This window comes from Acanthaster planci, linkage group LG14 (genome assembly GCF_054643075.1).
Source record: "Acanthaster planci isolate LZ-2023a linkage group LG14, COTS_SCS, whole genome shotgun sequence".
NCBI lineage: Eukaryota > Metazoa > Echinodermata > Asteroidea > Valvatida > Acanthasteridae > Acanthaster > Acanthaster planci.
Genome location: NC_141790.1, coordinates 459,524 through 476,713, shown reverse-complemented (window position 1 = coordinate 476,713; position 17,190 = coordinate 459,524). Strand labels below are relative to the sequence as shown.

The 17,190-nt window shown below is 44.5% G+C and overlaps 1 protein-coding gene across 4 annotated transcripts in view; it reads right to left on the bottom strand.

Moving 5' to 3' along the window:
• Positions 1-553: 553 nt before the first annotated feature.
• Positions 554-17,190, bottom strand: part of LOC110977831 (fibronectin type-III domain-containing protein 3A-like) — a 99,231-nt gene continuing 82,594 nt past the window's right edge. For all 4 annotated transcript variants that reach the window (XM_022232298.2, XM_087145400.1, XM_087145401.1 and 1 more), the window contains exons 10-21: positions 16,913-16,999; positions 16,471-16,609; positions 16,107-16,172; positions 15,663-15,781; positions 13,502-13,607; positions 12,757-12,938; positions 11,694-11,882; positions 10,922-11,256; positions 9,988-10,200; positions 9,412-9,578; positions 8,825-8,952; positions 554-7,838 (exon numbers count right to left, since the gene is read on the bottom strand). In XM_022232298.2, the coding sequence (XP_022087990.2) occupies positions 7,503-7,838; positions 8,825-8,952; positions 9,412-9,578; positions 9,988-10,200; positions 10,922-11,256; positions 11,694-11,882; positions 12,757-12,938; positions 13,502-13,607; positions 15,663-15,781; positions 16,107-16,172; positions 16,471-16,609; positions 16,913-16,999 (2,067 nt within the window). In that variant the 3' untranslated portion in view covers positions 554-7,502. The remainder of the gene's footprint in view (positions 7,839-8,824; positions 8,953-9,411; positions 9,579-9,987; positions 10,201-10,921; positions 11,257-11,693; positions 11,883-12,756; positions 12,939-13,501; positions 13,608-15,662; positions 15,782-16,106; positions 16,173-16,470; positions 16,610-16,912; positions 17,000-17,190) is intronic.

Here is a 17,190-nt window from a genome sequence, read left to right as displayed (position 1 = left end):
TGTACAATGTACGTGGCTGGGTCGGGAACCAGCGACATGGAATGGGCATACCAGTATACCTTTGCATTTTAATGAGCCGCGCGATACCCTCATTTTCGCCCTTTACACCCCAGCGAACATTTTGAGCCAATTTTGAAGGGGGGGGGAGGAAAAGAAAAAAAGCTAGCCTACCACATTATGTTATACAAACATTTCTCCATTTCTCGCGTTTTGGCTAATGTGATCATTCAACCGTTTTCTCAAAGCTACTAAATTGTCCTCAATTTGGAACACCGCCAAGTGGATAAGGAATGTAACTTTATTCTTGGCACACGGTTGCCCCTTCCATCTCAGCTTTTTGAATTCACGTAATATTTGGATTGCCTCCCCAAATAACCCCCACTTATTCACCCCCACCCCCAGAAGAAAAATCTGCCGCCGACATTACTAAAAAGCAACTGCACAATTTAATTAATGGGGTAGTTCGGACCCCTCCTCCGAAGAAAAACTAATCAAAAAACATGTTTTATAACACCTTCCAACAACAAACACAAGCAAGTCAAAAACAAGTTGATCCATTCTGATTTGGAGCGAGGCATTTTTATTGATACGAAGCTGCAAAGTGTCCTTTCCAACACTTTCTCGTAAACTGGTACACAGGCATTTCTTTTTTTTTATTTTTCGATTTTTTAAAATTTATATTACAAAATACCAAGCACGGTAAATGATATAACCGACGCAAGAAACCCAAGAATAAAATTTACCACCCTACTCCATCGCCAACCCCCTTTTTTAAAAACACATCTACCACGCCTTTCTGCACTGTGCTCACTCGAAGGTGTCGAAACAAATCTCCCTTAAGATTTCCAGCACAAAAGTACCGAGTCCATTAGAAGGCTGTTGTTTCCGTCACCATGCTGTCTCACCTCAGCTTTGGTCAAAGCAAACAAACAAAACACACAAACAAAAGTTGATGGAATTTTTCCTTCTCTAAAGAGCTGGGCGAAATTGATGGGCAAGCTTATCGAGGGGCATGGTCTGCCAAAGTCGGGGGGGGGGCGTTGTTTGCTTACTGTGCTGGACCTGACAAAAAATGTCTTGGAATAATGTCCAGGCAAATTCATGGAGCAGGAAAACTGTTTTCAATTAACGTAAGGGAGGTTTTCTTATCTTTTGAAAAGAACAAAAAATACGAATTCTTTTTTAATGAAGTACCAAAGTTCACTGAATTACTTGACTGGTCACGAGTACCAACAGAGTGGACACAAAACCTACACAAATTTACTGATATCCCCCTAATTAAAAGGAAACATCAAATTCTTTTAAAAATGACCTATGAGATTCACCATTAGGACAGATCCATCAAAGTTGAATTTTGTGCAATGAAAAATTCATACATTTTGTCTTTGAAGATTTCCCACCACGAGTTGCAGCAACTTTTTTTTTTAATATTTGATTCATTTACATATATTCCATATTAATATATTATTTTTAAACCATGTTCTATGGGCTGCACAAAAATATTGTAAATTTACTGAATTCATTAAATTTCATTACAATTCGCACAAGAATAGTCTTTTCTTCCCTCCGACAGGCAGGCACAAAGTCCCCTACAATCACTTCTACAATTAAATACTACATTTAAATAAGTGTTTAAAATCATGAAGTATTCAGATTTGTGATCAATAAAAAAAAATAAACCTTGGTTCTGGGCGTCCTTTTGTTTCAGACCACGGACACCAAACTGTTGACTAGGTTGCTGTTTCCCTTCTTTCATGTTATACATTGCTGTTAAAATGTAATCATCTTGGTGGTTTGGTCCTACACACAATTAAGCTACCTACGACTGATGGAACAAATCGGACAGCAACAGAAAACCAAATTGGGCTTTGAGGGCGAGGACCACCGAGAGTTTGATGTGCTAAGATGTTCAGACAATTTTGAAAGCGCCAGTCCCCGTCTGCAGATAGAGGCCCCATCTCTTCTGCAACATCAGGAGGTAGTTGTGTGTGACTATGGCAAGGATTTTTGTTGACTTCGTGGCGTGTTTGGTATGTTTGAAATCAACAGCTCCCCCACAGAGAATGAAAATAGACCTATCGCAAAATTCCTATTGTACAAAAAGGATCGGATCTTTCAATCGGCACAAAAAAAGATGTTTTTTCCAAATTGGTGTTCGGTTACAGTTTTTCTAAACTGATGTATGTTTGTTGAATTGGGAAAAAAAAAAAACATTCGTCTTCACCAAAGTCAATTGGAAAAATTGTAAGGCAAATTTCACCCCAGCATATTCACAACTCCAAAATGGCCAACTGTAAATCCTACAGCCGCTTGAATCATAGCACGTGTACACATACACATATATAAATACTTGAAATGTGTAAGCGAGTAAAAATAAAATGTAAATGATATTTCTCCCTGGAACACTAAGTCCTCAACACACTATGTTTAAATCTGGAAACGAAAACAAAAAAACAAATTAAGAATCAAAACCGACATTTAAACAGACAGCAATACCAGAGGGAGTAAATCGGAGATTCAACGTGTTGGTCCTGCTACACTATAATCTTCCACCATAATATCGGAGAGAAAAGCCTTACAATTTAAATCTCACCTGTTCTAAACTAACTGTTAATGACATTTGTACAATACATATTTATTTTTTTTCTTTACTTGAACATGAATTGGAAAGAACATGCGGGAATGTTTACTCCTGTATGCAGTTGGGCCCCGGTGATTATTTTATCTTCAACCAAAAAGGTAGAATTTGGTATCCTCTTTACTTTGTTAAAACGAACGCAGCATTATTTCTTCAGTAGAAACGGAATAAATTTGTTCAAGTTCCCTTTGAAAATACAGCAGATAACCTGCACCACGAAAACATATCTGAATTGGGGACTCCTGTGGACGAGAAAATTTCGAGACAGAATACGTTCACACACCCACACTTTGTTTTTAGATTCAACAGTGGCAGATTCAAATTTTTGTTGGAAAAAAAAAAAAAGAAAGCCTCCCACCTTCCGGCTGTGGCGAAATAGAGGTGCTCTAGCGTCCTCAGATGTAACGTGAACACGTACTGGATCTGGATAACGCACATGCAAAAACTGTGCTCCGTCCGTCCATAAATATCTTTCATTGTAATTGTTTCTAAAGGGGAAAAAAAATCCATTCCTTCGCACAAACGGTCGCTGCAGAGTTTCCAAGCTTACTTGCGCTACCCTCCAAATGGAATACATTTATTTATTAGTTCTAGTCGGCCACACCACAAAAAAAAAAAATCAAAGTTGTCTGTGTCAAGAATTCACATACATATTTTCTAGGCATACAACAAAGTACTATAACGTAGTTTAGCTTGACAGTTACCATCTCTCGTCATATTTGGCTGATCTATTACATACAAAGTGGCAGCTAATTAATTAGTCATTTATTCAAGAGCTGTTTTTCTCATCATCTACGTCTGCTTGTTCCTTCTCTTCAATTCTTTGTACAGTTTTTCGTTTAGAATTGAAATACAATACTAGCACATACAGATTTAAACTTAATACTCTTTTCTGTTTTTCAAAAAAATATAACTCTGGGCGTTGGTGTCCAGATTTTTAAGGTAAATATATGTTTTAAGTTCAACATTCAATTGTACTTATGCTAGATATTATGTAAAGATGTATTTACAATAATACAGTATCAATTAAATTTCACTGTCGAGAACTATCTTCCGACTTCCAAATGGACTCAAGCCACTTACTGCTGGGAAAGTGTTGGGATTTCCACTATTTCCCAATTAGGGTACGACGGTCACCAGCCAAAATCACACAGGTCATCTCCAGTCAAACTGAAGGTCACCCCAAAGAATGTGACCAAAGTTAACGTTGGGCCTTTCTTTTGTCCTTGACAGAGTTGTAGGGAGTAGTTTTTTGTTGTACATTTCAGAAAATATTTTTCTGAGCCCCTACAAGTGAACTTGGCACACCTGTGGAAAACTTTAAGTTTTGTTTTAGTTATTTTGTGTGTGTGTGTTTATGCAAAAGCCGCTTTCACACTTATGACAATCAACAATTTCACAAAACCAGACCTGTTTATAGAGAGAGTAACGACATGAGAGTCTCCAATGTTGGAACCAAAACGGTGGGTTGTGCATCAGTGCTCATGGACAGTTAGCACACGACAGCCATACACTCTACTACACATAATAATGAATAGCCATTTTGGTTCCAAAGTCTGAAGTTGGGGCTACTCCCTGTATGTGCGGCGCAGCACAGAACCATCCACAAGTTTGATTTTCAAATCAAGTTATGAAATCACTCTTGAAGTGGAAGAGTGCATCAACGGTTTGTCCGGCAAGCGCACCGGTTTCAAGTCTCACTGCTGTGGGATGTGCACCTGTGCTTGTGACAAGTGCACGGCAGATTTGTGTTCCTTCGTGAGGTTTCTAATGAACAGTGCCTTGCTTCCTCCATTTTCAATGCTGTGACACAAAGTTGTGGGTCAAAGCGAACAAGCTCAGGGAAAGAAACAGACACCTTCAACATTCTGTCACACTTTTTCTTGGTGAATGCCCCTGTGTGTGTGCTTGTAAAATGCATTTTTGGGGGGACTGAGCATACAGCACAGGCCTCCAAAGACTCCCCGTTTTGCGCCAGCGAAACATTTACAAACAAATCCCAATTGAAGCATAAAGAGAGCTGCATTTCCGAACATTTTCTTTTTTCTGTGAATGGCACATTAAGCTGGCAGTGTTATGAAGCATTTTCAAGACTAGCCATCGGTAAATTTTAACTTTGAGGGACTAGGGAACAAGAGGCTGGACTGTCTACAACTCAGTGGTGCACGCTAAACAAATAACAATATGCAGGAAGAATTCTGGTGTGCGTCAACCTCTCCCTCTTTGTATAGGAACAGAGAAACAACTTTTTTTTTTACAACTTTACACATCAATTAACATCTAAACACCGCTACTTTGTATCACTCCACAGACCACAAACAAATTTCAAAACGAGAGGTCCGACGACTTTCTCTCACTCTGCACAAAACATGCATGAAGGGTTAACTACAAGCAAATGAAGGAGGAAATAACTTTTTTGAACATTCTGCGAAAGAAAAAAAAAGTTTAAAAATATAAGAAATGAGATCATTTACAGAATATCTATTTTTCCAAAAATAAAATGTAACTGTATTTGACTTTTAAATTCGTTTTAAATTACATGAGTTTTTGTCACAGAAACAGTCGAGTTCTTGTTTCCTGTTTTGGTTTATAGCCGCGGCGCACCTCAAAGGAGCACTCTCACAATGCAAATACAGTCGTAAAGGAGATTATGCACTTTGGAAGCTAAGTAAGTTCTTTGCAAGGAAGAAATGACCTGCATTTGTGTTCAAGCAAGAGACTTTGAAAGGATGGAGAGCATTTTCAGGAACATACAAGTGAAAAAAAATCAAGCCCCAAAATTCACCTAGAAACAACTTCTTACTTGACAGGCATAGCCGACATCAGATGGCACAATGCTCATCACAGCAGTCACGGTGAAAAGGCCACGTAAAAAAAAAAAGTTTCTTGTTTGGCATATTTGAAGAAAGGGAGAAGGCTCATTTTCCATTTTTTTCCCCCCAGGGTGGCAGATGGATTTGACAGTTTGGCTGAAAATTTTGTGTGTGCAAGATGTCATCCTTATTTAGCACTTTTTGCACGTGCATGCCCAAGTTATGTATTTTGTGAGGAAAATGAAGTCACAATACAATCGCAAGAAAAAAAAAATGATTGAAACCCCTTTAAAAACAGAAACAAAAGGAAATCTGTGAAAAAAAGAATAAGAATGAAGATGAGAAACTAATGTATATTTTTACTTGGGCTAATTTCTTTGCTGTGGAGATGAGACAACATCGTGAGAGTACTTCTTTTGGCCGGGGGCCACGATCACAGAGCAGGCATTGCTACGTATATCTGCTAAGCACCAAGACAAAATTGCTAAACAAAGCGCAGGCTACCAACCAAAATGTCCCTGCACTGTACACTCCTTGTGGCTGGCGCTCAGTTTATCTTTGCTCAGTACAGGAAACTCGTGAGCAGTATTTTCAACTTGGCCATGCTAACTACTTGGGCCCAGGGCAATGGTTCACTCACTGATACCAGCCGCGGTATGACTTACGACATGCCAAAGCCTGCCGACAAATGTCTCACTTCCTTTCTCCGAGACTTTTTAAGGCCACACGGTAAAGTTGGTTTCCCCAACAACACTGGGGATGGATGTAACGGGGGCATGTCTTACCATCCCGGTCAAGAGTATGCACGCACACAAATGCAACATAAGGCTACTGTCAACAACGCTGTCCATACTTTACAGTGTGCTGGGTGTCACGGATAACCTCATGAAACATGGTACCTTTCACGTACACTGACGTACGTCCCTACATAGCAAGAGACCAAAAAACCTTAAGAAATGCCCAAACTTAAAATGAAAACTGGAAGAATAACTTCAAAAATGACAATCAAATCAAATATGTGGGGCAATAAGTATGGATTCTTATTTTCGCACATAAAGCAAGCAAACAACATGTAGCGTAAAATGCAATCGTCCAATGCAACACCTCAATCTAATTCAGAGTTGCACAATGTCACTGTGGCTGCTAGTACTGGGATAGTCATGCCAGACAATGGCGGCCATGTTAGCATTAAGTAGAGCGCCCTCTTTTGGCAGACTGACACCCAGGTGCTACTTCTGAGGGGAACATCTCGGTACCATATGCTATATGTGTCAGCCAATCAGCTCTGGATTTTTGCCGGCACAAGTCCCTGTTTTCCGACTGTCACAAAACCCAAGAGATAAACAGTTTGACCCCCCCGCCAAAATTAAAATGTGAACAAGTAACACCGCAGGACTGTTGGGTGCAGGAAGGCACTCTCTGCAAACCTGTTCATGTACGCCGTGCAGATACAGCAACATTTGCAGTGACAGGTGAAAGCAACGTGAGAGCAACGTTACTCCTAGCCTTGCTCTACGTGTCATGCGGGTGACAAACCTACGAGTCGGAGGATACAAGGATCAGGTGACTGGCTTTCAGACAGCTACGGGGAATGGAGATGCGTCGGGGCACACGGGAGCTATGCACGCCTCTGTCCACACTGCGCACTCCCCCCCCCTGCTGTCACCTTTCGTGAGAAAGCATTAACGGTGGAGGCGACCTTGGCATGCAAGCTGGACACGAGAGGCTGGGCCATTTTGGACAATGACCCACCGAATGGCACCCACAAATGCACGAACCCTGCCCTCCAGCGCACATCAAGTGTAAGCACGTGGGCCGCTTGACCTGAGCTGGCGATAAATTAAAACTGCAGCGGTTTTTGGCAATTCAAGCCCCAGTTTACCTTTGATGGGAATACAGGTAACACTGTTTTGAGTGAAAGTACTCGCAGTAAACACTGGTACCTTTTTCTCCGAGGTTTTTATGGGTGTGAAACCTCTGCTAGGAATTATATTTGTGGCTTTTCATTTTGAAAGGAAAATATTTGGACTTGTGCAAATTTCTTTCATAAGTTAATGGTAAAAGGCAACAATCCAAGCAAAAATAACGGCGACGAAGAAGAAACCCGCCAGGAAGATGGCCACAATCTTCTGGTCCTCCAGCCCCTTGGGCTCCGCCGGGGCATCCTCGTCTCGCTGGGCGTCCTCTGAGGCAGCGACAGACGAGGCGGCAGATGCGACGGTGGTGGCGAGCGGGCTGGCCGTCTGGAAGCTCTCCCAGGGGCTGTAGGCGCCCACCAGCTCCGGCCCGCCGTCCTCTGGCAGGCGAACAGCACAGGCCCGCACCCGGTACTCTGTGCCCGGCGACAGGTCAGGGACAATAATGCTGCTGCCCGAACCTCTGTATACCTGCCGGGAGAAGCAAACAAACAAAAACGCCAACTTCTTTTAATCTTCTTTTTTTGCCTTTCTGCAAAGCAAACACATTGTTTTAGCTCGGCTTGTTTTTGCACTATTTGCCATACTGGTAACCATCTGATAACAAGCTGACATGCCGCCTGGGCCCAGTAATGACTTGGGGATGATGCAGCTACCTGAAATCCTGTACACCTCACAAGAGAACCAGGGTTTTTTTTGGCACTTACAGAAAAATATCGGTTTTCACTCCAATTTTTTTTTTCTTTTCACATTCTTTTTACTATTTTGATTGGCAAATTCAGTAGTCCGTACCTCCTAACCTACTGATTTATTGAGTTGATCCTGTTGAGTCGTCAGAAAGCAAGTGAATGGATGCTTTGTGCCTGCCCCACAACAACTGACAACTGACAGAGTGTGATCCATGAGTAATGTGCATGTAACAATTTTTCTTAATCCATGAGTTTCTAGAGTTACACACACGAATGCAGCCTTAACCTTGCTCTATGAGAACAATTTACTGCAAGTCAGTAGTACCTGCCAATGCACTGCAGCTGGCTTGCATGGGAGGATTCTTTGCATTACCTGTGGAGTGATTTTACTGCACAGCCCAATAGAAGTACACTCCAGTGTACTCAAGAGGATTGTGGCATGTGGCTTTGCTTATCAGTGTAATACACTAGCTGGACCAAGTTGACCGCAAGTTTTCTTTGCAGTTCCTTGAAGTGTACACAGTTTCTCCATTGAAATGGTGTGGCCGTTAGTGGAGGGCCACGTAATGAACATAGCCACTTTTTTTAACGGGAATGTTGGAGTGCATTGGAGTGTAAACAAGAGCAAGGGTTGAAGCGTTTGAGACACTACCACCATCAAACACTCACTCCCATCCGCACAGTCCAACAGGGCTCCCACAGGCAATTACCCTGGAAGCGACACCCTTTGATATTTGCGCATTGTTGAGCCCAGGCTAAAAAACTTACCAGTTTGATCTCGCTGTCTCTGACTCTCTGGCACTGGCACTGGTAGATGACAACGTCGTTCTGGATATTACCGAGGGCCTGCCACACGACAACACAGCAGTCTTCCGTGACGTGGCTAACTTTGGGAGCTAACCAAAAGAAAAGCGAGCACAGAGGGAAAGAGTGATTGATCATTCACGGTCCACTCAGCAACCACAAGTAAATTTTCACGGGCTCAAAAACACTCGGAGGGCCTACAATCCATGCAGTGGAAAGCTGTGGCTGTAGGCGTGAAAGCCGCTGCAGGAAAAATGGAATGAGCAAAGCTCTGTGCGGCTGTTCCCTTTACTCCCATGCTGAGCAAAGCAAAACACTCCTGTACTGACCGAGTTCTACGTTTGGACTTTGGAGGGCTTCCGACAACGGTTGCACTCGAGCATGGCATGCAAAGGCAAATCTTCTCACAGCCGAACTAAAAAGGAATGAATTTTTGAGCTCTCAGTGACTTTGTGCACAAGCAACAGACGCAGCTAGCAAGCTCAAGCCTGGGAGGCAAGCAAGGGATCCGGTACAGTCATCTCCCTCGCCGGGTTTCATGTACAGCTTACTTTTTAAGCAGGGAGGCGGTGCTTTGGTCGTTGTGAAGGTGTAACTCTCCGAGTATGGGCCGTCGCCGGCGTCGTTGCTGGCAAAGATGCGGAATCGGTAGGACGTCTGCTCGCTCAGCTTGGAGACCTTGTGGGAGACGTTAGCACCAGAGTACACCATACAGTACCTGGTAAGAGACAGATCGCGAGGGGTAAAAGGTCAGTGAGGTCATTTGAGACTATCAAAGGTCAGCAAGGTCAATGAGGGCAATTGATAAGCAACTCTTTCTGCAGTTGATCCAGACGATAACATAAAGAATGTGGCTTCCTTTCCCTTTATGTATGTCTTGCCGGAAAAAAAATGATTTTCAAGAGTCATCTTCACAAACTGAAAGGACAGAGGGGTAGCTTTTTATTTGGTTGACTGTGGACTGCTCAATATGACTCCACTGCACAATATGGCATGATCAATTTTCTTCATTTTGGGGTTAAAATATAGGCCATACAGACAACATGATTACAGTCTCTAAGGTAGATTTGAAGTTTCAACAGGTTCAGAGCTTCGATGAGCTGAACTCTCTCAAGAGCCATTCCCACCTTCCTTTCCTGTCCTCCATCTCGAGTGTGTAGTTCTGTATCCGGACGTCCACCGGCGACTTGACGCTGTCGCCCCACTTCAGCTTGAGGCTCTGGTGGCTATAGAGGGCGCACTCCAGACGGGGCGGGTCCGGGGGAAGCGCTTTGGTTGTGACCTTGAGGGAGGCACTGTAGGGGCCCACGCCGATGCTGTTGACGGCCTGGATGCGTATCCTTGGAGGGGGGGGAGGAGGTGGAGAGGGTGGGGAGAAAGGAGGGTGGGGGGACGGGAAGTCATTGAGTTACGCAAAGCAGTGTCAAGGGTGGGATGTGAACCTCCGATCTCTTTCTCGCTGGTGTAATGGACTTTTTAAGTCAATTTTGGGACTGACAGCACTCAAATTCAGGAGTGGAGTTTTGAGTCAATGGATAAAAAGCTGTAACTGACTTCAACAAATGCTCCCAGGACTAGCAACGTGAGATAAAATGATAGCGCAATACCTTTACATGATGGTAAATTCTACACTTTTGCCACTTATTTTATCACCCCGTGCAATGGGTTCCCAAACCTTGCAACCTGGTTGCAACCTGAACGTCCTGTGTTAAACACTTCAACTTAAAGATTCCCAAATCGAAACACCCAATACATGGTATCAACAGATTAACCCAAACTCCTGATGCAGTCTTGCAAGGAGACTTCCAGAATCTTCCTAGCTCACAGAAAGTGTAGGAAATCAACTGTGCGCTTTAATTTCTGGGAGAAATCAAATAATCATGTAATAAATAACTGGGTGCTACCTCGCTCAAATCTTGAAAAACTCCTCATCTGTCCATGGTAGATTTTGATGGGTCAGGGATGGTTAGGTTAAGGGTTGAGTAAAGTTAAGGTTCACGGTTAGGATGCAGGGTGAGGGGTCATGAGGGGCATTTAGGTACCACGTCTGTCCTTCTTTACCTGTACTTGGTGTTGGGCTGCAGCATCTCCAAGCAGTGCTCCTTGGCGTGGCCTGGCACCGAGATGACGGGCTTCTCCCCAATGTCGATGTTGTAGGACAGGATCTCTGCGCCGCAGCAGTTGGGCTCCGTCCAGCGGATCAGCAGGGACTCCGAGGTGGAGGAGAGGAGGCGGAGCGAGGCCACCGCCTCCGGGGATGAAGGGGGCGACTCATAGGTGGCCACGTCACTAAAAGGGCCTGGGCCGGCCGAGTTGATGGCCTGGACCCGCAGGTAGTAGAAGGTGGCCGGCTGGAGGAACTTGAGCTCGCAGTAGGGGGCAAACCCGTTGTAGACCTAACGGTAAAAGGAGGAAAGGACATAGCGCGCATCAACACTGGATGCAGGAGGTACTGCTGTACACCGATGACCACCTCTGAATAACTAGACCCTCAGCTATACAAACGTATCAAGTATACACTTTCAGTTCTAATATATGACTGTTTGCCGAATGGATTTACGCCCTTCTTGCAACGAAAAAAGTACAACAGCGCAAGTTAGCCAAATTGTGATGGATATCCGTGACTGCAATGTGCATAAATTACCCCCTGAGACTGCTACATTTGAAGTATCATTCAAAAGCACGACTTTAGCCCCAACACCAGACACGGAAATGTTCAGGTGGAAATTTGGTCACTCAACAAATGGTCTCAACCAGAGTACAACACTGTATTCGTGATGGAATGTCGGAGAATCGTGACCAGTTCTTTGTCAGCCTTTCGCTTTGAACTCACCGTGGAGAAGGAACCATTCTGCGAGGCCCTCTCCAGCCGGTACTCGTGCACCTCTGCCCCGTTGCAGCAGGGCTTCTCCCACGAGACGTAGGCCACACTGGTGCCCCGACTGCTGACCACCAGTTCCGTGGGGCTGTCCGGCGGTCCCGCAGCCGTCGTCACGTGCAGGGGGTCCGACAAGGGGCCAGGCTGCATGTAGGTCAAAAAACTGAACCTTGGATATGTTCTTGCAGAGGATGCAACACTTTTCTTGGTACAAGCACTACTTGTAACAGCTTTCTGGGACAACCAACAACAATTCACTGGCCCGATTCCTGCCTGCAGTAGTGCAAGTACGCGGAAAATTGTGGTCTCGTTACACGGCCGGTTCCCAGTATTGTAATCAAGTCGATCACAAGATAAGTCACCAGTAACATCACAAGAAAGAACTGGCGATGAACAATACTACTCTTTGTCCTTGAACTTAACCAGCTGGCGACGTTACTTGGGACTGACTGACTTTTAACTCACTTGCGATAGTCCTTGCGACTGACTTGATTTCAAGTCAGATTTGCTCACAGTTCAAATAGGTTGTAAGTTCACTTGCGCACAAGCAGGCTCTTGATCCCCAGATGTGAAAATGCCCCATTTTATAGAGCCTCCATGCAGTAGAAATTTGGCACGCAAATTTCTGTGCGAAGCAAAACACGGCACAGACAAGTCCCAAGAATTTCACCGAGTATGACTAACAATGACTTCTTTACTGACAGCCTGGGGTTTTTGGGTCCTAAACAAACCTCTGTGTTCAGGAACTCTGCTAAACCATATTAACCCTAACCCCTATCAGGTTTTTTCTGGGCACCTTGCTGAATCCAACAGAATTTAACAACAGAAAGTGTGAAGCCTACTGAACCCCGCAGAAACCAACAGCTAGAACAAAAAGGCCTTTTCTTTTGTTCACTGCTCACATCAACGAAATTCCACAGAAAGAGCCCAGTGTCAGGTTTTGTTGGGTTCAACATGGTTAGGGTCAGGTGTGCTGAGCAAACCTCACTCGCAAAGGCAAATTACATCCACTGCTCACCCCAATTCGGTTGAACGCCCTTAGCCTGAAGGCATACGGTCTACCGGGCAGCAGGGTGCCAACCGTGCACTCCATGATGGACGTGCCGCCTCGGTAGACCTCCTTTGGTGTGTCGTCAGCTGCTGTGGTCATCTCCATCGTGTACTCCTGCAGAGATGTGCCCCCGTGGTACTCCGGCGGACCTAAGAGTTTGAAGCGAGATTGAACAATATGGTAGATATTACCGCCCCAACTCAACCAAAGGACTTCATTTCTGAGGGCCCTTAACCCTTAAAAAGCCAGATTTATTGGGACCATCTCACAGCCAGCGAGGGGACCGCAGGATAAGAACGCGGCTGTTAGCGTACTCGTTATCAATACAAATGTTAAGTTGGAATTCAATATGACAACTGAGATTTAAGATGTGGTCATTTTATGGCCTTGCGCGTGTTAGCCTGCAAACATGAAACAGTGTGGATGCTTGGCTGCCCTATCTTGGAGATAATGCCTGTTGCATGTTTTATTCGACCTTTTTTGTTCAACACCTGCAGACGAAATACTGAAAATGAAACCTCCACCTATTATTCAGTTATCGATCAGTTCAAATTCAGATTGCTTCTTGGGAGGAATTTATTGAAAAAAAAAAAAATTGATATTTTCATGTTCTATCCATTACAGGCAAAGCAGTTTATCCAAGTTCGGTCTGTGCTTTGATGGAAACAGCACAGACGTATGACAAAGAGGCAAGCTAAAGTGACAGTCTTACTCCATCTGAGGTTGACGGACGTTGCCCGTGGCTTGCCGTGTAACCTTGGAGGTAGGCACTGGCCTGGACAAACTGGAAACGTTGTGACACTGCAGACGTCTGAAAACTGCAATGAGAGAAAAACAAGAAACAGCTGGCCACGTTATTTAGCACCCTTCATTTAACTCTGCTAATTTTCCTTCCGTCAACAGCAAAAACACAACTAGCGCTGGAGGGATCTAAAATCTATCGACTGCTGCGGCAGAGGGCACCAACGCGGGCCATGGGAAAATCCGAGACGTGAAATGCAAGGCAGGAATTGGGAAGTTTTGTAAATGGTGTGGAGCATCCTAACTTCAACAGGTGACAGTTTGTTTGTTCCTTCCGCTCCCGTAACCGGTGGCGTGTGTGTTCGTTCTGAGCACATTTATCGCTGGAGGCAGAGCATAGGGTGAACTTCAGAAAGAAAATTCACACATTTAGGATTAACCGCATCCACAGCTCAAGGTACTTCTGGTTTCACCTACGATGGAAGGTGAAAGACAAAGATGAAGAGGAAGTTGACAGGTACATTCAGGTGTCATTATTCCAGTGGATGTTTGACTTCAAAATGCTGGATACCTGTATCTTGAAGGCGTATTGTTTCATTTGTCAAGTGTGCATTCAAGCAGCTTGCAACTATTAAAAGACTTGTACGTTCGATCAACTGCCAATTGTGTTAATTGTTCGACTTGTGTTTTTATAGTGAGCTGTCCAACCATACGCCATTGCCTCTATAAATTAGAGTGCTTTGAATTGAACTCAATTTAAGTGAACTCAAAGTGTTCTGTCGGAAACCTGAGTCAAGCTCAGGGGTCCAACAGTTTTACATTCCTGCTACACAGCTACTGGTCGTTCATCTGCCACTTCCCCCGCCCACAAAAAAATGAACCAGCATTTGCATGAAACTGTACGCGCTTGCTGAAACTAAGTGCCCAGTAGGGCGACTGCTTCAGACCAATTTCAGTGACAGTTTTTAAGAGGAGAACTTCGGCCTTTGAGTCAACAGGACAGCCTTCAGACTCGTGAGAAGGTGAGTGATGCACTTGGCCCCTAAGCGCAAGTGAGGCTACGGGCCAAAAAAATGACAAGTCTCGTTACAGATGAGCTTAAGGAAGGGAAGCCGCTGATGGCTTCACGTGGGACTCGCTTCCCCACAAATTAACAGGATGATGGAACGAGACGCACAGCTGAGGTTGTTTTTGCTGAATTTTTTTCTTTCTTGAGAGAAAGAAAGAGGCCAGCCTAAAGATTGATCCCTTTAACCTTGCAAGGGACTACGTTACTTCCCCACTAGCTGTCAGCCAGCAAAAAACACGGGAGGAAGAGGGGAGACGGCCCTCTGGAGCTGCAGTCAGGAATGCTTGCAAAACACCCTTAGTGGGTATCACTCGGAGCGAGTCATCGCAACTTCCCATCCCCCCTCCTCTCTTTCCTTCCACAGTTCACGTTTACCCTCCTTCACTTCCCCTTGTTCAAGGTTGGGTATGAAGTGACACAGCCGGGGGGGGGGGGGAGAGATCCAGCATTTCTGCAATTCAGGGCTGCAGACTGCGGTGAAGTGCTCCGACAGGCGGCATCTCAGTCCCGGGCGGAAATGTCTTTGAGACAAACACCGTAATGATCAACTCACATGCTGTGATCGAAAAACCACCACAGAGTTGGAGCCCAACAACAGTTCTGTCTTTGAGTCCATCACAAGTCCCCGTAATGGTCATTCTGTCTTAAGCCAATTCAAAAGATATCCAAATGAGCTGTGACCAAAGCATTCTTTCGTCATTGTTCACCCTGTTTTATACTTATGACTGGTCTTTTGAAGGGACTTGTGACAGGACTTGGGATGGACTCAAATACAACACTGCCCGATGACACTTTAAACTTTCAAGGGGCACTAAGCCCTGTATGAACTAACAGTGGCTGGGCTCAACCTTTCTTAATCCCGCAAACCTTCCCAAACTTCCAGGCGGATTTCCTTGAATCTGGTTTCAGTACAAAGGCTGTTATTTTTCATGCATCATAACCAATCAAAACTCTTGACTTCCTTTAGAGTTGAAAGTTTAGATTCGTGTTCACCAACGTCACCAATTAGTGCATCAAACAACGTCTGCATGTGTTCCAACATCTCAACCATTTGAAATCTTACCGCACTTTCTCCTCCTCTACTGGAGCACTGGACCCTCAGTCTGTAGGTGTGGCCTGGCTCCAGGTTGTCTAGGTTGCATTCCCTCTCCAAGCCCTCGTAAACTGACCGAAACGGTTCATCTGGAGGCGGAAGTAAAGCGATGGGAAGGATCAATTGCAAGGCACTCGCCGTGACATAAAACCTCATGCGTAATTCAAAACCCATCAACTGTGTGAAACTTTGCTCATAATGTCATAAAGAATAAATCAATATGCGCCCTAACCCGCAACACATGAGCCCTCAACGTCCCACAAAAAGGCCATCACTCAATGCCAGATCAAACCAGTGACTGCAATCGATACACAAACAATCAGCTCCATTTCTCAATCTCAGCTTCCAAGAGTGAGCTTTGACGTCTAAAGTGTTCTGGAAAGTTGCCTCTCTATACGATGTTCCGGTACTCACTTGTTCCGTTGTTCATTTGCAAACAATATGACGTGACATCTGAACCTCCAGCATCCTTTGGCGGGTCTGCCGAGAATGAAAGCAAAGGCAAGAAAACACCTGTTACAAGTTGCCAATACTTTAAACCTTAAAAAAAGACTTTCCTACCAGAAGTGAGTGCTTGGAATACAGAATTATAGAGCCTTTTGACTTTGCACGTTTTTAAGTTTTTAAGTCTGAAGGACAAGCCTTGTCCGAATCAACTGGCGGCTGCGAGGGGTAACATGGGTGTCCATGGGAAAGTGGTTGGAGCCCTAGCTACTGGCTTCCATGAGGTCATCTAATATTCCTAGCCGTAGCCGCAACGTTCAAAGGGCCCACTTACCCCATGAGACCTTGAAGCCCGTGGAGTGCACTTTGCCCTTGAGTGACAGCTTGCAAGGCGCGCGCGGCACGTCAGGCAGAGTCTGGAAGGCCACCACTCCACTCGACCGACTGTTTCCCTCTTCGTTAAAGGCACATAACTGCAAACCAGGAAAAGGTGTTTTCATTCATCTTGATCCTCTTAATGTGTTTGTTGGTCAGTTTGTTTGTTTATCTCAGAAACTGTTTGAGCTCAAAAGCAAGACTCTAAAAGCTCAATTCGACAGAGCTTCTGAGCTCAGATATTTACCTCGCACAGGATAAATTTTGTTCAGCAAAAATAGGCTACCAGCCAAAAAACGTCATGCAGTGATCACATACTCATCTTGGGATCAGTTCTTTGTTGATCTTCCTTGTTTCTGCACAGAAACGTGAAGCCCCCAGGTCCAAATTTGATCACTTACCCTGAATTTAAACTCTGAATTCCTGGCAAGGTTTTTGCATTGATGATTCGTCTCCTCTCCTCGATACACAACCTGGAAGCCATACCTCTGCAATGACACCACAAGAGCCCGTACAACATCTCAGAGAAAAAAAAAATGCTCGGACGCAAACTGTGCCCTGTTAACGGGCTCAAAACATCAAGTTTTACTGTAAAACCTGATTTTGTGGTTTCTCGTGGCAAAACACCATCCACTCTTATCTTCTGGAGAGAGCTCAACTTTGCACAGTCAGTGGATCA